Consider the following 22,368-nt stretch of genomic DNA (forward strand, 5'->3'; position numbering starts at 1 on the left):
ATTAAAGAAAAAGAAATTTGACTATACTTTTATTCAATCATGCCTTATGAGATAACTATATTTTAATTAATTTATTCTATAACAAATCATATAGTCGTACCAGTTCTATCCTAAATAAAAGAAAAAAAACAAAAAAAAAACCATTATATAAATATAATATCTAATACCGAAAAAGAAAAAAGAAAAGTGAAATCAATATTATTCCTTATTGTCTAACATTCTAAATATTCTATTTTTGTATTTCATCATTCAGCCATTGATAGAAAAGATCCCAAATTATATAAAATTGTTTATCTTCTTGCTCTCTAATTTCAAAAGTCAATCTACTCATCTCAGCACATTCCAATATTTTCTTTATAACTTCTTCCTGCAATGGAATTTTCTCATTTTTCCATTTTTTTGCAAATACAATCCTAGCCGCAGTTAATACATTTATAATCAAATATTTCAACTCTTTACTATAAACATCTGGTAAGATTCCCAATAAGAAAAGCTCTGGTTTCAAGTCTATATGCTTCTTTGTCATTTTTTCCAACCACATGCGGATTTTAGTCCAATATTTTCTAGCATCCTCACAAGTCCACCACATATGGTAGTATGAACCAGGTTTCTGATGACATTTCCAACATTTTTCCGATTTGTTCTTGAACATTCTTGCTATCCTTGTCGGGGAAAATGCCACCTGTAAAACATCTTATACAAGTTTTCTTTATAGGCTGTAGACATTGTCATTTTATAGTTTTGCAACCATAATTTCTGCCATTTCTCTAAGTCAATCCCATATCCAAAATTCCTCCCCAGGCAATCATAGTTTCTTTAACTTGTTCTTCCTCTAGCTTAATTTCCAATAAGTAACCATATAATTTTTAATCACCTTTTCATCAGTACCCATCAAAATCTTATCTAAATCAGTCTGTTTATCATAAAATCCTCTGTTTTGGAATCCTCATCATACCTTGAGTGTATTTGCAAATATGAAAACCAATTCATCTGTATACCTTGTTCCTCTAATTTTTGTATCGATTTAAGTTCACCCTTTTCATCTAGTAATTCCCCATAGCTAACTGTTTGTTCCCTTTTATAAATTATAGGGTAAGAAAACGCTTCTATCGTCGATAACCAAACTGGAATTTTCAAATAACATTGTTTTTTTGTCTTCTCCCAGTTTAACCACAAAGACTCCCGTATATAATGTCTTCTAAAATAACCCTGTGTTTTGGTTCCCTTATACCATAAAAAAGCATGCCAACCCAACAACAAATCATGACCTTCTAATGTCAACAATCTAGTCTTCCTTAATGTTATCCATTCTTTAACCCACATCAAATTTGCAGCTTGATAGTACAACTCCCAAATAGGCCGGCCAAACCCTCCTCTAGTTCTGGCATCCTGTAAAAGCTTTAGCTTTATCCTTGCTTTCTTGCCTTGCCATATATACTTCAAAACAATTTTATTTAAGTCCTCAAAATAGTCTTTTCCAAGCCTAATTGGTATTGTTTGAAACAAAAATAAAATTCTGGGTAGAATATTCATCTTAATTGTTGAAATCCTCCCTATTAATGACAATTGTAGGTTTTCCCATTTCTTCAGGTCTTGGGCTATCTGTTGTTTAAGTTTAATATAATTGTTCTCTTTTAATGTACTACATCTTGGCGTCAAATATATCCCCAAATACTTAACCTTGTTTGTAACTTGGATTTTTAACAATTCTGCCAATTCTTCTCTTTGTCTTAGCAACATATTCTTTGACAAGATCTTTGTTTTATCTTTATTTATTTTCAGACCGGCCACCTCCCCATATGCCTCTATCTTTTCCAACAGCTTCAAGGCTGTTTCTATAGGATCTTCCAAGATAAAGACTAGGTCATCTGCAAAAGCTTGTAGTTTAAATTCTTCCTTTTTAATTTTCATTCCTTTTATAGTTTTATCTTCTCTGATATTTCTGTTCAACACTTCCAAAGTCAATACAAATAGCAAGGGAGAAAGAGGACAACCTTGTCTTGTGCCTTTTCTTATATTAATAGGATCTGTAAATTCTCCCTCCATCATTACCTTAGCTGTTTGTTCATTGTAAATTGCTTCTATTGCCTGGATAAATCTTCTAGCAAAGATCTGTTCCATTAAAAGTAACATAAATCTCCAATTCACATTGTCGAATGCCTTTTGGGCGTCTAAAAATATCAAAGCCATTTGCTTTTCAGGATGCGCCTCATAATATTCCAAAGTATCCAGAATTACTCTCATGTTGTCTCTAATTTGTCACTTTGGCAAAAACCCATTTTGGTCTGGATGAATAAAATTATTCAAATATTTTTTAAGTCTTTCTGCTAGTATTGAAGCAAAGATTTTATAATCTGCATTTAATAAAGAAATCGGTCTGTAATTCTTAATTTGAAGTAGATCCGCCTCCTCTTTTGGAATAAGTGTAATATAGGCCTCTGACCATGTTTTAGGTATCATCTTTTTTAACATAACTTCATTCATAACTTCTAACAATGGAATACACAGTGATTCTTGAAAGGTTTTATAAAATTCTACAGGAAGCCCGTCTGGACCTGGTGCTTTTCCGTTATTTTGTTTCTTAAGTGCTTGGCTTAACTCCATCATTGTTATATTACTTTCTAGCATTTCTTCAATCTCTTTAGGTATCTTAGGTAAATTTGCATTCTGCAGGTACTGTTTAACTTTCTCCTCATCAATGTCTTCTTTCTTATATAAATGTTTGTAAAAATCATGAATAATTTCTTTTTTCTCTTTGCTGCCATGACAAGTTTGACCTTGGTCATCTATTAACTGCAATATTTTCCTCGACTCTTTCTCCTTTCTCAACTTATATGCTAGCCATCTACCTGGCTTATTTGCATCTTCAAAATAATTCTGTTTAACATTCCTAATTTTCTGTGCCAGTTCTTCTTTCTCTGTTAAGTCCATTTTATGTTTAGTTATATCCAGTTTCAGTTTAACGTCTTTTTTCTGTGGCATTTTCTGCAGTTCTTTTTCGAGTCTTTTATATTCATCCTCCAAGGCTTTGAAAGCTTGCCTTTTCCTAATATTCTTTTTTCTTGTATAGTCTATTATCAAGCCTCTGGCATAAGCCTTCATTGTATCCCAAACATTCTGTATTGAAGTGTCTTCTTTTCTATTTTCTTTAAAGAAAAAGGCCAGTTCTTTCTCCATCCATTGTGTGAATTCTTTCTCCTTTAAAATAGTATTATTTAACGTCCATCTCAATCTTTTCTTTTGTCCCTTCCATTTAATTGTCAATGGGTTATGATCAGCCCAAGTACTTGTTTCAATATTTACTTCTTGAACGCTAGATATTAAGTCTGTTGAGATCCAAATCATATCAAGTCTGGACCATGATAAATGTCTATTTGAATAGAAAGTATATTGCTTAAGTTTAACATTTCTTTCTCTCCATAAGTCTTTTAGGTTAATTCATCTATCATTTTAAAAAAGATTTAGGAAGAGTTTTTCTATTATACTTTGCTGTTGTTGCAATATAATCAAGTTTATTGTCCACGATTCCATTGAAGTCTCCCATCATAATTATATTAACATAGTCCAGTCCAGCCATCTTGGTATGTAATTTTTTATAAAATTCTTCCTGTTTATCATTCGGGGCATAAATTGCAGTCAAAAGTATCTTTCTATTGTTGTCCATTATTTCCACCATTAATATTCTCCCATCTTCATCTGCATAAATCAGTTTTGCTGGAATAGCCTCTTTGATATATAAAACCACCCCTCTTTTCTTACATTGAGTCAAAGAGGTAAACAATTTCCCTAATTTTGGTTGTACTAACAATTGTTCATGTTGCTTTTTAATGTGTACTTCTTGTAAACAAATTATATCAAACTTTAATTTCCTTAATTTATGAAAAATCTTCCTTCTCTTAGCAGCTGAATTCAGTCCATTTATATTCATTGTAATCAGTTTTTTCTCTTCCATGGTTATATTTTATATTTAGATTTAACCACTCTCGTGGGTCTTGATTCACGCTGATCTTTAATATCCACCTGTCCCCCTACTGCACCTTCTTCTTTTCCAATCTCCATTTGTTCCTCTTGAGGTTCAATTAATAAAACCTCCTTTTCTGCCTCTCCTTCTCTCCCTCCAAAAAATTCTGCGTAGAACAGTTCTGCTTTCTCAATTGAATCAATTCTATGTCTCTGTTCCTGCCACGTGAATATCAGTCCTTCTGGGATCAGCCATCTGTAAGTCACCTCCTTTTTCAATAACATTTTGGTCAAGAATCGATATTCTCTTCTCATCTCTCTCACTCTTCTAGGTATTTGTTTTAGGACCAAAATTTCTTTACCTTTATATTTCAATGTCTTCTCTCCTGCCACTTGTAAAATTTGTGTCTTCATGGATTTTTTGGTAAATCTAATATGGACTTCTCTGGGCAGATTATTTCTCATCGCATATCTTGTAAAGACTCGATATATCTCATCTACTCCATCCATCATCTTCTCTTCTGTTATTTCCAAGGCATCCGCCAAAATTCCTATCATTATCGCAGCCAAATCTTGTCCTTTTTCTTCTTCTATATTTTGAAATCTAAGGTAAAATTCTGACCTATCCATCTCCCACTTCAACATCCCACTTTTTTCTTGTTCAATCACTGTTAGTCTATTATCAATATTTCCAATCTTCTCCTCTCTTCGTTTACCCACTTCTTCGACTTTTTGAAGTCTCTCCTCATACTTTGCCATCATCTGTTGAATATTTTCCACTTTTTCCTCCGTCCTCCCTGTTCTTTGTTCAATGGTATCTGTTTTTATCTTAAGATCTTGAATTCCTTGCATAATCATCTGTAAGGTTACTCTTTCTTGTTCTTTTTCTTTATCTTGCTTTAACATTGCCTGAATTGAACGCTGTCCAGATGGTGGGGAGGCAGAGGTAGACACAGAGGCACCCGAAGGTATAAGTTTCTTACTCATTTTAGATGATTCCAGCTCTTCAAGTTCTTTCAAATTTTAATCCAATTAAAAAAAAAAAAGAGTAGCCAATTATAATCCAAAATGAAAAAAGCCAATAATAAAAAACCCAATAATAAGGGAAAAAGAAGAAAAAAGAGAAAGAAAAAAGATGAAATAAAAAAATTCTTCAAGTTCTTCCTGACCTTAATCCAATTAAAAAGATAGAGCATTCTGGAACCGTTCTACAAACAATGAACGAATTCTTATCTCAAGTCAATATTGCTACCTTCATCTTTTCAGAATTATTTCAGTTCCTTCAGACATTCTTGATTTATTCATTTGCTTTATGTCCTGATATCAAAGAAGACTTTTTTTTTCAAAATCATACATAGAAATTTTAGTTTTCCTTATGCATTATCATTTCAAGTGCATTTCATTTTTCCATCATTTACACAAGAGCTTAAACATTTGAAAGAAAACGCACATAGCACTTAAGCATATTATCAATTATAAATACTAACTAGTGTTTAAAAGATGATTAAAATTTCAGTCTTCTGGCCTTGCTGAAAGATATGCCAAAAGTACTTCAGTTTTAAAACAAATTCTTTAACTGACAACTCAAAATATGAAAATATTTAAGTGTTGTCATCTATCAGAAAAAATGAGGTAAGTACTGCAATTAACAATTTGGTTTCAGTATATTTAGAAGCAACCCTATTTTACCTATTTTTAGCTCATTTACTGGATTCTGAAGGTTAACCTGCTGATTCTAAATGTTGCGTATCATCTCAACTCAGTGGGTTAAAGGACTTTCAGACAGTTGTAAAAGTAAGGATGACACAGTGTGAGCCTTGTCTCCATTTGCTACACAAAACTATCACAATTTGCTTGCAAGGGAATTTTTCAGAACAAATATTCCTTATTTTTGGTACCATGTGTTGTACAGTACAGCTAATTAAATATGCACTGTCAATGGCAGGAAATAACAGAGTGATAGAAGAGCACTATAATAACCATATGAACAAACTGCCTATATAATCATATGTTATATGTCAACCAATTCTCTTATGTGTCAATTTAAAAAATTCAAGCTCACACTGGATTTCTGAAAATCACAGAGTTTAAAATGCACTTAGATATAAAGGTTGTTTCCCAGTAATGATAGAGGGAGAATTAACAGACTCTATTGATATAAGAAAAGGAACAAGACAAGGGTGTCCACTGTCACTTTTGTTGTTTGGGTTAACCTTGGAAGTGCTAAACAGAAATATTAGAGAAGAAAAGGACATAAAAGGGTTGAAAAATAAAAAAGAAGAATTTAAATTGCAAGCATTTGCAGATGATCTGGTTTTCATCTTAGAAGACCCACCAGAAACAGTGTTTAAATTGATAGAAAAGATAGAGGTATATGGAAAGGTGGCTGGTTTGAAAATAAATAAAGACAAAACAAAGATTTTGACAAAGAATATGTTATCAAGACAAAAGGAAGAACTGGCAGATGTATTAAAAATCCAGGTCACGAATAAGATCAAGTACTTGGGGATACATTTGACAGCAAGATGTAGTACACTAAAAGAGAATAACTATATTAAACTTAAGCAGCAGATAGCACTAGATTTGGCGAAATGGGAAAATTTACAACTGTCATTAATAAGAAGAATATCAACAATCAAGATGAATATATTACCCAGAATTTTACATTTGTTCCAAACAATTCCAATTAGGCTTGGAAAATATTATTTTGAAGATTTAAATAAAATTGTGTTGAAATATATATGGCAAAGGAAGAAACTGAGAATAAAATTAAAACTTTTGCAGGATGCTAGAATAAGAGGAGGATTTGGATTGCCTAATTGGGAATTGTACTACCAAGCTACAAATTTGATGTGGGTTAAGGAATGGATAACATTAAGAAATGCTAGATTGTTGACATTAGAAGGACATGATCTGTTGTTGGGGTGGCATGCTTTTTTATAGTATAAAGGAACGAAAACACGGGGATATTTTAAAAGACATTATATACGGGAGTCTCTGTGGTTAAACTGGGAGAAAACTAAAAGGCAATGTTATTTGAAAATTCCAGTCTGACTATCGACTATTGAAGCTTTTTCCTATTTATATACAAAAAGGAATAAACAGTTAGATATGGTGAAATATTGAATGAAAAGGATGAACTTAAATCTATGCAAAAATTAGAGAAACAAGGTATAAAGATGAATTGGTTTTCATATGTGCAAATACATTCAAGGTATGATAAAGATTCTAAAACAGAAGGTTTCTATGATAAATTGACTGGCTCAGATAAACTCTGGCTCAGATACGTAGATGACACCTTCATAATCTGGCCACATGGGAAAGAAAAACTGAACAACTTCCTCACACACCTCAACAGCCTACACCCCAAAATACAATTCACCATGGAAACAGAAGCTAACAATCAACTTCCCTTCCTAGATGTCTTGGTATACAAAAAATTCAATGGCTCCCTAGGACACACCATCTACCAGAAGAAAACACATACAAACCGCTATCTACATGCACTCTCACATCACCACCCAGCACAGATCAATTCCGTAGCCGAGACACTCATCTCCAGAACAAAATGCTTAGCCGATGAACAACACCTAAAAACCGAACTACACACTCTCACCAACGTACTAACAGCCAATGGATTCCAAAGAAAGATTACCCACCTAATCCAAAAAGAAACCCCAACCAAAATCCAAGACAGAGAACAAGAGAACGGCAAAGCCCTCCTCCCATATATAAAAGGCACTACAGACAAAATCAGCAAGATCCTCCAAAAACACAACATTAAAACAGCATTCTGCACAAACAGAAAAATATCCACCATCCTAAGAAACCCCAAAAACAAAATCGAATTAGAAAACCAAAGAGTATATGAAATCCCTTACACTGCCTGCCCCACCACATACATTGGACAAACTAACAGAAGAATAAGTGCACGCATTGAAGAACATAAGAACTCAATCAAAAAACAAGAACCGACCTCTTCCCTGGCCCAACACCTCAAAGCCACAGGACATGAGATTGACTTTAAAAATACCAGAACTATCGCCAAAACCGAACACTTCAACAGCAAAATAATCAGAGAAGCCATAGAGATAGAAAAACGCCCACACAGCATGAATAAACGAGATGACACCTCCCGCCTACCAGCCATTTGGAAACCCGCCCTCATGAACAGACGAGTACCTAACATGAAGAATGACACCAGACCCACACTCATGAGAGCCACACAAGATGCCACCACCACACTTCCACGTAGAAAGCAGACTCACACCCACACAGAAGATGAGACATGACCACGGACCAGAAGCTGCACTGCAGCTGCATCACTACCCACTTCAAACCCCTCCGAGCCATACATGAAGCAAACTGACACCCACCATGAAGATGCAACACGACCACGAACTCGAAGCCAAACAGCAGGATCACAGCTCACCAGCTCAAATCCCCCAGCAACTAAGACTAACCTGAGCACAACCAAGCCCCCACCTGAACAGAACATGCCTCCAGCCAATCAAAACACGGCCAACCCCACAACCAATCAGAACACAGGCAAACCCCCTACCAATGAGAACACCCCCCCACCCAATCAGAACACAGCCAAGCCCCCACCCAATCAAGTCACACCCCCACTAGCAGTTAAAAAGAAGAAGCAGCTGCAAGCTCACATCACTCTGAGAAGCACAGAGCTGAAGACACAAGCCTGAAGATGATGAATGAGACTTCTTCGAAACGTTGCCTAGATACTTCCAATCTTACGCGGGAGAAAACCCGAATAACCAAAGATCCACATACAAATACCCGTGAGAACCTCAGAAAATATAAATAAATAAATAAATAAATATAAATATATAAATATAAATAAAAGGGTCCTCAACAAGAGAAACCCCCAAGTGCTCCAAGCAAGAAATATTCTGGATCCCTGGTCCCCAGCAAGGGAAACCAGCTATACAGGGCCTGGATGGATCCTTTCCTGTCAAAAACGTCCCGCTGTTTGAAATGGCACTTGCGGCTTCACTCCAATGTAATGATCCAAAAACAACTGCAAAAAGAAAAAAATTCCTGTTTAAGGACTAGTCTGCTTATCCAACACCAGCAAGATAAAAGAGAAATGATGCCAGGGAAGTGGAGTGGGAAGGTACTTGCCCCGGTCCCCAAGAAGAGAAACCAGCGGGGAATGGCGCCTGTGATGTTTAGGCGTGAACTTGAAGCCAACCGTTGAAAATGGCGGGAAGGCAGAATCTCCGATGTTAATTGCCTGAGCAGTTTAACGAGCCGCTGCTGCTGACTCTCTAAATTGTCAGATAAACGATCCTGTCAAGTCGAAACGGCAAGAAGTGAGCCGCGGCTACGAGCGCTCCGCCAAGATTGCAGAGATAAGACGATCAGGGGATTAGATAAGCTAATTGCCTGAAGCGGCTGTCTCAGGCTGCCTGCGGAGTGGCAGGCTCCACCAGCCACAAAGAACTGCTCTCAAAATGATCGGGGGGATGACCTAATAGAGCCACAAGCCTTGAAATCACCAAATTAATTGGGGAAAAATTTACAAGCCAAATTAACCTAAGAGCAAACCTGAATTTTGACTAGCTGAATCAGAAAACCGTTCCAGTCAGGGAGTGCACAACTTCTTACCATGAAGGCTGAGCTAAAACTGGAGGACGCTGGGGAGGTGTCCCGTGGAGGAGGAGGAGCGTCCCGGAGTTTTAAGCCCAGCCTTTCCAGAAGAGACTGAAGCACCTCCCACTTCTGGATGCTCTGAACAGCTCATGGGAGAGTATGGATTATCTCGTAAAACATGAATAGTATAGTCAAATGATTGATTAATAATGATATTAATGTATTTAGGAATATTTGATTGACAATATGAGAATATATACAATGTAATTGTAACTGAAGACTACGAAGTGCAAACACAAAACAATTTGTAAACCAACTGACACACTGTATGTATGTATATATATATATATATGTGTGTGTATATATATATATATATATATATATATATATATATATATATATATATATATATATGGAAGATGGCTTGATGTTTTGTTTGTCTATGTTTGTCTTAAAAAACAATAAAACTTTTTAAAAAAGATATAAAAGTTGTTTCCTCTGAAACTACCATCCTACCTTGTTTTTCTCAATTCATGTGTATATGTGTAACATATATTTAGCAAATGACCTTCAGGAAAAAAAAAAGCTAGGGGTAGCAGAGAAAACAGAGGAATGGCTCTAACCAATACAAGAGAATATTTGGTATTCTAAATGTTTTGTCTGGGTTGCTGTAATGTGTTTTTACTTTATATGTGTGCCTACATGACCACTTTGTTTCCTATTCCTATGGTGGGCATTGCTGCTAAACAATATGAGGCAAATTGCCTGGTATTTTTATGTGTGTTGCAAATGTTTTTTCTTGCACTAGTTTGTTTCCTGGTTAAACTGGAAATCCTCACAGAGAGGTTCAGAAGACAGCTCACAGAACAGTACTGACATGAACAATTATCAGAAGTTAATGGGTATTACTCAAAACATTTAGGAAAAATGTAATAGAACAGTTTTGTTTAATGGAAAGTCAGCCCAGCACTCCTGGGGGACCGTAACATATTAAGAGTTCATTATAATTATAAACCCTGGATCAATCTTGCAATACCCCACGGATGGTATAAATTTCATGTACACGGATAGTGTACCTGAAAAATGGAAAAAATGGCAAACGTGAAGGAACTTGTGAAAGTACTAGACTGCACAGAGGCACAGAAAGTCCTTTTTCCACTTAGCATAATTTCAATAAAAATGGAAGAAAAGCTTAAGTTATGAATAATCCATAATTGGGAAAGAAAAATATAGGGAGTGGTTTTTGTAGGTAAGAAAAGAATTCTGTAAGATGAACAGGACCTTTCAGGGATCCTGTTTTAATATCTATAACTTTCAAATCCAACTGCCTTCAGTGGGATGACATACAGATTGTAAGAATTCATATTTTTCCCCAACTCTGGCTCTGCTGAACTGGAGTTTTAAATTCTTAAATAAAGGCAATGAAAGCAGCTACCTGAATCTGCCACCTGAAATGCCCTCCCTTAGTCTCTAAATGGGATAACCCTTGTCCTATTTAGCCACAGCTTTGGAATTAGTAGCCTTATACAGATACAGATAATCAGAGTTGGAAGGGACCTTGTAGGTCATCTAGTCCAACACCCCGCCCAACCAGGAGACCCTACACCATTTCTGACAAATGGCAGTCCAATCTCTTCTTGAAAGTCTCAACCGATGGCACTCCCACAATTTCCGAGGAAAAGGTGTTCCACTGGTTGATTGTTCTCACTGTCAGAAAGTTTCTTCTTGTTTCCAGGTTAAATCTCTCCTTGTTCAGTTTCCATCCATTATTCCTTGTCTGGCCTACAGGAGCTTTAGAAAATAGCTTGACCCCTTCCTCCCTGTGGCATCCCCTCAAATATTGGAAGACCGCTATCATGTCTCCCCAGGTCCTTCTCTTGACTAGACTAGCCAAGCCCAGTTCCTGCAATGGCTCGTTGTATGTTTTAGCCTCCAGACCCCTAATCATCCTGGTTGCTCTTCTCTGTACTTTTTCTAGAGTCTTAACATCTTTTTTATAATGTGGTGACCAAAACTGGATGCAGTACTATAGGTGTGGTCTTACTAAGGCTTTATAGAGTGGTATTAGTACTTAACCACCAACATCCCAGAAACAGGCATGCTCAGAGGAAAAGATCTGCTCACTATAGAAATCCTGAGGGAAACAACTGTAAAACCCTTGGTAAACTGGAAGAGGGAAGTGCCGCGATCCCGGAGACTGGAAGAACCCCCTGAAAACCAACGGCAAAAGAGGGAGATTGTGACAACCGTGACGATCAGAACCAGAGATGCAGCAGCCCAGTCGATTAAAAGAAGCGAAAAGAGGGAAACAGCAGGCTGAGCACTGGAAAAGTGTATTTAAAGAAGATTTTCAGAATATTGGTGTATACTGTAAAGGAAGCTCCGAACTGAGCGGTGTGATGAAGCAGTGGAGTTTTTGACAAGAGAGCTGACTGAAACAATGGCAGAGATTTATGCTGACTAATGGAATCATGAAACCCGAGGAGACGAAGGGTGAGATAACAGCATTTGCTTTGCGAGTGGAGGAGTAAATTATAGAACCTTATTGTCCGTTTATTTGAGAAGTGAGGAAAGAAAGAAAAAGAAGTGAAAGTGATTAAGTGGTATAGGAAAATGAGGGGCCCAGGTTGCGGCTCGACAAATTTCAGTTATTGGTGCCTGTGTGGCCCACGCTGCCGATGTTGCGGCGCTCCTTGTTGAATGAGCTGTTATGCCCCTGGGCACCTGCAGTGACTGAGTCTGATACGTTTTCGCTATCACGGCCCGTAGCCAACGGCCTATTGTAGAAGATAAGACCTTGCATCCCCCAGTGTTGGGCTGAAATGACACAAATAAGGCTTTCGTTTTTCTGAAAGTTGCTGTGAGGTTAATATATATTCGCAATGCTCGCCTCACATCAAGCCGATGCTATTGTAGTTCCAACCCTTGGAATGGTCTGGGACAAAAATTAGGAAGCATCAGCTCTTGTGCCCTATGAAAAACGGAGTTAATTTTGGGAATAAACGTAGGATCAGGATGAAGGACCACCCAGTCAGAATAGAAAACACAAAGATCTTGTCTGTTAGACAAAGCTGCAAGTTCCGAAAGACGACGAGCAGAAGTGATCGCTACAAGGAAAACTACTTTATATGTCAGAAATTGGAGACTTGATGATTTCAAGGGTTCGAAAGGGCCCTTAGTGAGTGCGACAAGGACCTTGTTAAGGTCCCAGATGGGATAATGGTGTACCGCTGGAGGGCATAAATTTGTGGCTCCTCGAAGGAAACTCGGTATGCATGGATGATGGGAAAGAGATAGTAGACCTTCACAAGTGAGAACTGACCCCAAGGCCACCACCTGTCTTTTCAACGTATTAGGTGATAATCCCTTGTCAAGTCCCTCTTGCAAGAACTCTAGGATTTGAGCCACAGATGGAGAGATGGGATCAATTTGAGACTTGGTACACCATTTGCAAAAACTGGATGATGTGGCATTGTAAATGCGAGTTGTTGAGGGGCGTCTGGCAGCTTGGATGGTGGCGATAACTCTGTTGGAAAACTTTTCGCTCTTCAGACGACTCCGCTCAACCTCCAGACGGTCAGGTGCAACCATTGAGGGTCTGTATGTTGAAGGGGTCCCTGGGTTAGCAAGACCTTGTCTGGTGGAATTCTCCATGGTGTTGATATGGATAGACTGCAGAGGTCTGCAAACCACGGCCGTCTGGGCCAGTAAGGAGCTACTAGAAGCAGCTCCACCCTCTCGTCTAGCAGTTTCTGGATGACCTTGGGAAGCAGTGGAAGTGGCAGGGATGCATACAGAAGTCCTAGGGGCCAACGACAGCAGAGCAAATTGAAGTTCTCTGCTCCTTGTCAGGGGTACCTAGAAAAAAATCTCGGGAGCTGAGCATTGAGGGGAGAAACGAACAGGTCCACCACCGGCTGTCCGAATGTCCTGACTGCCTCTTGAAACAGAGTTGGATGGAGGTGCCACTCCGATTGATCGATGGTGGCCCTGCTCAGCCAGTCTGCCTGTGTATTCGACAGATCCAAAATGTGCACTGCTCTGATGGAAAGTAGCTTGCTCTCCACCCAACGACACAAGCGCTCCGCTTCCCGCACAAGATGTTTCGACTGTGTTCCCCCTGTTTGTTTAGCTCGTGTGAGCTTTTGCTGTTACGTTGTCGGTCAATATTAGTATGTGCTGATTGCATACCTGTGGAAGAAAGCTGCGGAGAGCCAGGTGTACTGCTTGAAGCTCCAGCCAGTTTATGCTGCACAACTGTTCTATGGCAGACCAGCGGCCTTGGGTTGTGAGAAATTGAACATGCGCTCCCCATCCAAACAGGTTGGCATCGGTGGTGATGCTAAGTCTGTGTGGCTCTTTGAAGAGGCAGCCTCTGTTGATGACTGGTCTGGTCCACCAGAGGAGAGATATGAGGACCTCTGATGGTACCTTGACCTTGTATTTGGAGTTGATTTGGCAGGAGCACTGGTACGGGAGCAGGAACCACTGGAGGGATCTAGTGTGGAGCCGGGTCCAAGGGATGATAGATATACATGAGATCATCTTGCCTAACAATTTTGATAGTTCTGCTAGGGACACCCTCTTAAGACCCCTGATCTCTTTAACTGAATGCTATTTAGTCGATCTGGTGACAGGTAAACTTTGCCTTCCACCGTATCTATGACTGGCCCCAGATGGGTTAACCGAGTCGATGGTGTTAAATGACTCTTTTTCCAATTTATTGAGAACCCGTGTTGTTGTAGGGATTGTAATGTGTTCTGAGTATCTCTGACTGCTTGACGATCGGAAGATAACAAAATCAAGATGTCATCAGGATAACACTGGAATCGTATGGGGATATCACGGAGATGAGCGGCTAGCACTGCGAGAACCTTCGTGAAGGTCCTGGGGGCAGAAGCTAATCTGAAAGGGCGGGCCACATATTCGAAATGGTGGTTATTATAACAGAATCTCAGAAATTTATAGTGGGAAGGCTGAATAGCAATGTGTAGGTACACCTCCATCAGATCTGTGGAGGTAAGTACATCATCCTTTCTGATGCAAAGTAAGATAGATTGCAGGGTGTGCATTTTAAACTTGCGATATACTAAGAAACGGTTGAGACGTTTCAGATCCAATATTGCTCTCCACCCCCCACCCCCCCGAACTTTTGGGAACAACAAAAAGATGTGAATAGAAACCTCGCCCTCGTTGATTGGTAGCTACTGGTTGGATGGCTCGTATGTCCAGCAGATGATGGATAGCTGTTTCCATAAGATTACGTTTAACCGGATCTCTGGAAACAGGGCATGACATGAAAAAGTGGATTGAAACTCTAGCACAAGACCAAATCTGATCGTATCTCTGACCCAGGAATCAGACGTTGAGGAGTCCCATTGGTCCATGAATAATTTAAGGCGTCCGCCAATGGAGCTACTACCGCCTGCCATTTTGAATTGAAAGAGATGCAGTATGCTCGTTATTCAAAGCGATACAGTTGAGGCAGTTGGCACGCCCAGGGGCCTGATCCAAGAAGGGACCGGTTGCCCTGATAATATCTTATCTTCTTGTTTTGTTTTCAATTAAGATATATGTATATATAATATGAGTCATAGCACAGTAATAATATCTTTCCTTATTAAGATATTAATACTGAATATTTTATTATTATTAGAGTGAATGAAAGTCACACACACACACACATACACACACACACACATATAAATTAATAGAGAAACAGCTTGATAGAGTGAATATCCAAACAGCCAAATTAAGAATGCCTGAAAGGCCAAGATAATAAAGAGAGGCCTTCAACAGCTTCCCTGCACAGGCGGACATGGGCCTGGGTGCTCGCTGTTGTCCTGCTGGGTAAGGCTGTGAGGGTTAAGCCAACAATAATACACGGATGGCCTCGAATCTAATAAAAAAAACGAGGTGTAATAATTCCTTAGGTTATCAGAAGGAAAAACCTCTGATCGGGAAGGAAAACTACCTCACACAGCTTGAGTTACAAATAGTGCAGCCACACATTTTTTTAAAAAAAGTAAAGGCAAAAACAATGGCTGTTATTTTTGGCGCGCATGCGCGCTTCCCAGCAACAAACTCCTGCCGCATGGGAAAATGCCTCCGACGGCTTCTCCTTGTGGCTAAAAGGAACGGCGGGAGAAGGGGTGGAAAGAATTCTTACTGCTTTCCACACCAAGATGGCGTACTGAGGGGAAAACTCAATGATACGACTCGGATGAGAGCGAAAATGCCCACGCCGCTATTGCCGATACAGAGAAAGGCAATGTGGAATCACAATGGCAGGGGGTAGAACAAGCAGATGGGCGGGCTCAGAGCAATGCCGAAGCCACCAGCCACTTCGCGCGCGAAACAGCACTGTCTGAAAATGCGAATGATCTCCGACGACCAGATGGAGAGAGCTAACGTCGGGAGATCGTAAAGTGATTTGGAGGCTAAAAGCCTGAAAAAAGAACTGGACTATATCCAAACCTGCTGAGTAATACTCCTGTTTCGGCCAAGGAAGAACAAATGAACAAAAGAAAGAACTAACAAAGAGATTAGAGATACAGGTGGTAAATAAAGTAAAATATTTGGGGGTATGGCTGACAGCTAGGTGCTCATCAATTAAAAAAGATAATTACAATAAATTAACAATCCAAATATTTAAACTTAGATAATTGGGCTAAATTACAAATTAGGCCGTATTGCAATACTAAAAATGAATATTTTGCCAAAACTGTTAAAAGCTTTTTTGAAGAACTAAATAAACATATATCCAAATTTATATGGCAAGGGAAAAAACCCAGAATAAAATATAAATTTTATTGCAGGATGATAGAAAAAAAGGCGGCTTTGGTTTTCCAGATTTGAAACATACTACTATGCTGTGATAGCAACCTGGCTTAAAGACTGGGTTAATTTGATAAATAAAAGGATCTTGACATTAGAGGGCTTTGATCTCCAACTTGGATGGCACGCATTTATGTGGGATGGAAAGAGTAAATACCACTTGTACTTTCAAAGGCATTATATAAGTAATGTGTTACTAAATATTTGGGAAAAGATAAAAGAGTACATTACTTTAAGATCCCACTGTGGTTATCTACAATGGAGGCAGTTACACATCCAAATGTTTTAGATTTTGATAATATTGTAAGATATAAAGACCCATTACATCAAACCGGAGAGTTAAAGGGTAGGAATCAAATACAAATTCAAGGAAAAGAGATAGCATGGTGGCCCTATGCGCAGATACAATCGCATTACAAATCACTGTTTTCTTAATTTCCTTCCAGTATTATGTTTTCTATAGAACATCAGATCTCATCTAAAAACACACTGCTTTGTCCCAGTTAGATGACACTCTAATGCAGGAGTCCCCAAACATGGCAATTTTAAGACTTGTGGACTTCAACTCCCAGAATTCCTTAGCCAGCTGGCTGAAGAATTCTGGGAGTTGAAGTCCACAAGTCTTAAAGTTGCCAAGTTTGGAGACTTCTCCTCTAATGCAACCATATGCAGTAGTAGTACTATTAGCATTACTACTTAATAGTAATACTAAGATTACTATTTTGAATGATAACAACTTTGCAGGGAATTGTAGACTTATACTAACCTGACTGTTTTGAAACCAATGCTCACAAAGATATTACTACTGGAACTAGCAGACTGCCGTTGCAACACAATGTTGAATCATAGATATCAACTGAATTAGAAGCTAAGGCATACGGAACAACTAAAATTCAACTTCCTTTCTGGACTTGTGTCGATGCTAAATTTAGACCAAGAGATTGATGGGACATTACAAGATATTTTAAAAATTCAGTTACAGAAATATTTGTTAAGGAATGGGCACCATATGGTATATATAGTAATTGAGTATACAGCACTATACTGTGTCAGAAATGTCATTACTAAGTTGTTATTGAAAAATATTTTACTCTTACACAAAATTTAAACCCACCGAATTACCTTCATCATTACTATTAGGGTTCTTTCTAAATACATCTCTATATAATTTACATAAACAGCACAGTTTATGTGCTGTTTACTCCTTCCATGGAACCTGATATCCAACAGAATAACAAATGTATAAAATGAATTCAAATTTATGAAAATTTCAGATGCAAACTTAAATGCCTTTCATAACTGTCACATGCATACAAAATGGATATTCAAGGGGAATATGCCTAAAATGTAGGTATGTTAGGAAAATATCGAGAATGCAGTTCTACTACTCCTTTTAAAAGTGGTGAACAGCTTCTTGGAATTATATTTTTCCCGATGCCCAAGGCACAACAACTACAGGTAGTCCTCAACTTACAATCATTCACTTAGTGACCATTCGAAGTTACAACAGTGCTGAAAAAAAATGACTTAAAACCATTTTTCTGTAGCATCCCCTTGGTCATGTCATCAAAATTTAGATGCTTGGAAACTGGCATGTATTTATGATAGTTGCAGTGTTCCATGTGATTACGCTTTGTGGTCTCGGACAAGCAAAGTCAAACAGAGAAGCCAGATTTACTTAACAATCATGTTATTAACTTAGCTGCAGTGTTTCATTTAACAACTGTGACAAGAAAAGTCATAAAATGGGGCACAGCTAACTGAACAAATGTCTCCTTAGCAAATTTAAATCAAGGACTACCTGTATGTACCTGAAGGCAGGTCTGGAATTGAGATTCAGAAATACCAGTAAAGTTCAAAAGAAAAGAAAAAAATAATTCTGAGGATGATACAACAGAGCCAATCTGCAAAACAAGCCCTTTCTTTTTAAGTAAGCACCCCTTTGCACTCAACTTTCTGACACATCTTAGAGTCTATTAAGTAACTAAAAATACATACAAACTATGCTGTCCATCTGAAGATTTAAGAGGCAAAGAACCCACATTCAAAAAGATAACATTCACATGTTCAACCTTAGCTATACCACAAATCAAATCCAAAGGTGTTTTTTTTTGATCCACGTTTTCAAAGTATTTCCCAATTCAGCACCACATCCCAATGAGGGATATAGACAGACAGACAGATAAAAGGGGGGGGGGAGATACAGATAGATAGATAGATAGATAGATAGATAGATAGATAGATAGATAGATAGATAGATAGATAGATAGATAATGTATGTGGGTATGTGTATGTATGTGTAAGTGTGGGTGTGTACATACACACACAAATACATACATACATACACACATACACATACATGTGTGTGTGTGTATGTATGTATGTATTTGTGTACACACCCACACACCCAATTCTCTCTCACTATTCAAAAACGAGAGGGGGAAGAAAAGCTGGCCAAAAGTCAGGTATGGAGAAAAAAAAAAGCAGAAGAGAGCTTCGGGAGGAGACGGTAGCCAAAACAAGGCAGGGTGATTATAGGGTGACAACGGCGTGAGGCGGCTTTACTCACCCTGTTGTACCAGATGCTGAGCTGGGACGGGGACAACACGGCGAACAAAGTCCGTTGCGGGTCGGCCTGGATCCCGAGCGGGGGCTCCTGAGCCTCTATAGGGTAGAGCAGCCTCTTGGGCCAGCCGCTGAGGAAATACATGGCCGGAGAGCCAAGCCGGCGTCCTGACCAGGCGCCGTCCTAGCAGGCAGAAACGGCGGCCGGAGCCTGAAGGGTTTTCAGCATCTGTCTCGGGCGGCCGGGACGCTTTCGGCGCTCCCGAGAGATACCAGCATAATAGCGAAGGGAGGGAAACTCCAGTCGGAGGTCGGCGTCGCCCCTGGATAGGCTGAGAGGCGCTCGGAAGGGAGTCGGAGCTGCCTTTCTGGCGGGTTGAAGCAACGGGACAGGGGAGTAGGAAGGGGCGGGGGTCGTCCTAAGGGGAAAGGACGGTTACAGCTCGAGCCGGCGCCCTCCCAACGTCGCCTTAACCTTGCGGGTGCCTCGCGCTCTTCCCGCCGCGGCTTCCTTTGCCTCGGCCGCCGCTGCCGCCATCTCTTTTCCTTTCTGCTACGTCGGCGTCTGGCGGTGGACTGAAAGTGGGGGCGGGGGGTGAAGAAAGAGAAAGAGCGAGCGAGAGACGCATAGGACCCGAAGGAGTGAGCGAGCCCTATTTGCCTCAGGACGGTAACTCAGGACTGGTTGGGGGAAAAGGGGCGGAGAATTCGGGCCAGAGGACGCCGCGATTGGCTCCAGGGCCCGAGGGGGAGGGAAAGAAAAATCCAACCGGAGGTGACGTTTTAAGATCTGCGGAAGAACCACCGAGAAAGGCTAGAACGGAGAAAAAGAAATCCTGCCCCGTCCCCCTCCCTCACATTTCCTGTGCAGGGGAGGACTTCTCCATTTTGCGGGCTGGATAGCGATCGCCGGAGCGGTCGGCGAAATCGGGGGCGGGGAGGAAGCGGTCACGGTTTTGCTTTTGGCTTTCGCGGGATGCAGACTCGGCTCTCTTTCTCCCGCAAGGAAAAAACCATTTGTGTTTTTATCGGCAAAAGATCGTTTTGAAGCCGTCAGTCCAAAATGTACATGTACTGTGCAGGGACTCCCCAACTTATGACCACAATGGAGCCCCCAATTTATGTTGTTAAGTGAAAATTTATGTTGTTCAGCGAGTCTTGCCCGTTTTATGATTTTTCTTGCCATTTTTGTTAAATGAATCACTGCGGTTGTTAAGTTAGTGACACGGTCGTTAAGTGAATCTGGTTTCTCCATTGCCTTTGCTTGTCAGAAGGTTGCAGGACGTGATCCCGGGACACTGCAACCGGCATAAATGTGAATCAGTTGTTAAACATTCCATTGGAAATCATGTGACCTTGGGGATGCTGCAATAGTCGTAAGTGTGAAAAACTGGTCGTAAGTCACGTTTTTCAGTATTGTAACTGAACGGTCACTAAATGAACTTTGTAAGTCGAGGACTACCTGTATTTCATTGGGGCTTCCCTATCATATTTTATATTTTGTATGTTGTATTACCCTTGTGTTTTTTAGAGAAATGTGATGTGAATGTGCCATTGGATAAATAAATAATCCCCTATCCCAAAGGCAGGTGTGTCTTGAAATTTAAGTTTCTCTCCCTATCTCTCCGTGATCAACATATGCCAGGGGTCTTCAAACTTGGCAAGTGTAAGATTTGTGGACTTCAAGTCCCAGAATTCCTCCTCAGGAATTCTGGAAGTTGAAGTCCACAAGTCTTACACTTGCCAAGTTTGAAGACCCTTGACATATGCTATGCTATGCTAGTGATAGAACTCCTTTGTGAAAGCAACTATCCATCTGTGCTGTGGATATCCATCTATGTGACTTTTTCTTGATCACAAATTTCCATAAATATGTAACAGTTCTTGTCAGGTGGGAAGCGGGAATAGAATGTCTAACTCCTTAACATCAGTGCATGTTAATTATATTGTATAAGAAATACTAATGATCTGATGGTCATTTGGAAAAATCTTTTTTTAGCAAGCACCTAGAAGCCAAGAGGCACATACGTGCCAGATTTCAAGTTTGTAGACTTTACTGTTCTGGAGATTTCATGATGAGTGAGTAGTATTTGGCTTTTATATTTTTAGATAAGACTGCTAATGTAACTCACAGCAAATAAATAAATGTAAATAAATAGAGTGTGTGTGTTGGTTTAAAAGCATACGATTACTAATGCAAAAAATGCTATGGAAACAGATTTCCAAAATTGTGTGTGATAGACAAAATCCCAGAGAGTTCTTGAATTATAGAGATGACAAATTATATCAAAAGCAGTTGTCTCCCTCCCTGTTCCTTACATAATTGTCTCTGGAAAACAAGTTTAAAAAACACACAAAGAATTTTGCACATAAAAGCTTAGAGATGAAACTACCCATTTGCACTTAGCTTTTTACGCTTCCATTGCAAAAGTGAAAGTGCTTAATAAGGAAGACTCAGCTTACATAAATATAAAGGATAAGCAAAATAGGGCTGTTATATTTTTAGTTTTAACTCCAAAATAGCACAACCGAAAGTTCAAGTTGAAATACTGGCAGTTGTTCACTATAATTGTGCCTGAAACCTGACTGTATTTAAAAGCAACAGAACAAAAGTTGTGATTGCAAAAAAAAAATCACTCTAACCATGCATTGATTTTTCCAGTGTAAATTGGAAATGCTGTATTTGCAAATACTGGACTTGTATCTGTACTGAAAGACTTATTCAAATCTGAACTTACTATTCTAAATAGAAAACTAGTTTTCATTCCCTTAATTATTCTGCTTTCATGATTAAATATAAAATTAAAAAGACTCTATTATGATTGTACTTGTTAGTACAGTAAGCATTCAACTATGTTTGAAATAGCTTGAGGGAACATATTGTCTCTTTGAGAAGTAACAACCATCTGTATTTCATTTTTTTTCCAAGCAGAAATCTCAATTCATACATAATACTATCAGAAGCCTTTGCTTAAAGATAATAAACAGATGTTGCACAGTATTAATAAATAACTTTTAACAATTTTTTTTCCCAAAGGAGCTTTATGATTTTCTGCTCTAGCCATCATGCTGGAAACATGAGTCTCTTATGCATATTTTATTGCTGCCCATAGAGCTTTTTGAGTTAAACTTTCTTTAAAAGCAGCTCAAAACACAGATTGCATTAGTGCAGCTTTTCCTATTTAGTTCATCTCCATTTTTCCAAACCACCTTCAATAAACAATTGAGTAGGTTTTATGAATATTTTGTTTGCTCTTTTTTCTTCCATCTAGTACATTTTTATTGTTAGTGACTCATAGGATAAATGCCACTTTCTTGCAAAAAAAATAATAATTGGTTTGGCTTCTTCTTAGGGCTGAGAGAATGACTGGTGCAAAAACATCTAATTGGCTT

At 38.9% G+C, this 22,368-nt stretch overlaps 1 protein-coding gene across 1 annotated transcript in view; it reads right to left on the reverse strand.

The window, feature by feature from the left end:
* RIC1 (RIC1 partner of RAB6A GEF complex) overlaps positions 1-19,634 on the reverse strand; it is a 62,856-nt gene extending 43,222 nt beyond the window's left edge. The window contains exon 1 of the mRNA XM_026703730.2: positions 18,980-19,634. Coding sequence (XP_026559515.2) covers positions 18,980-19,120 — 141 coding nt within the window. The 5' untranslated portion in view covers positions 19,121-19,634. The remainder of the gene's footprint in view (positions 1-18,979) is intronic.
* Between the last annotated feature and the right edge of the window lie 2,734 nt (positions 19,635-22,368).

This window comes from Pseudonaja textilis, chromosome 2 (genome assembly GCF_049901715.1).
Source record: "Pseudonaja textilis isolate UNSWEBS1 chromosome 2, rPseTex1.2, whole genome shotgun sequence".
NCBI classification, from domain to species: domain Eukaryota; kingdom Metazoa; phylum Chordata; class Lepidosauria; order Squamata; family Elapidae; genus Pseudonaja; species Pseudonaja textilis.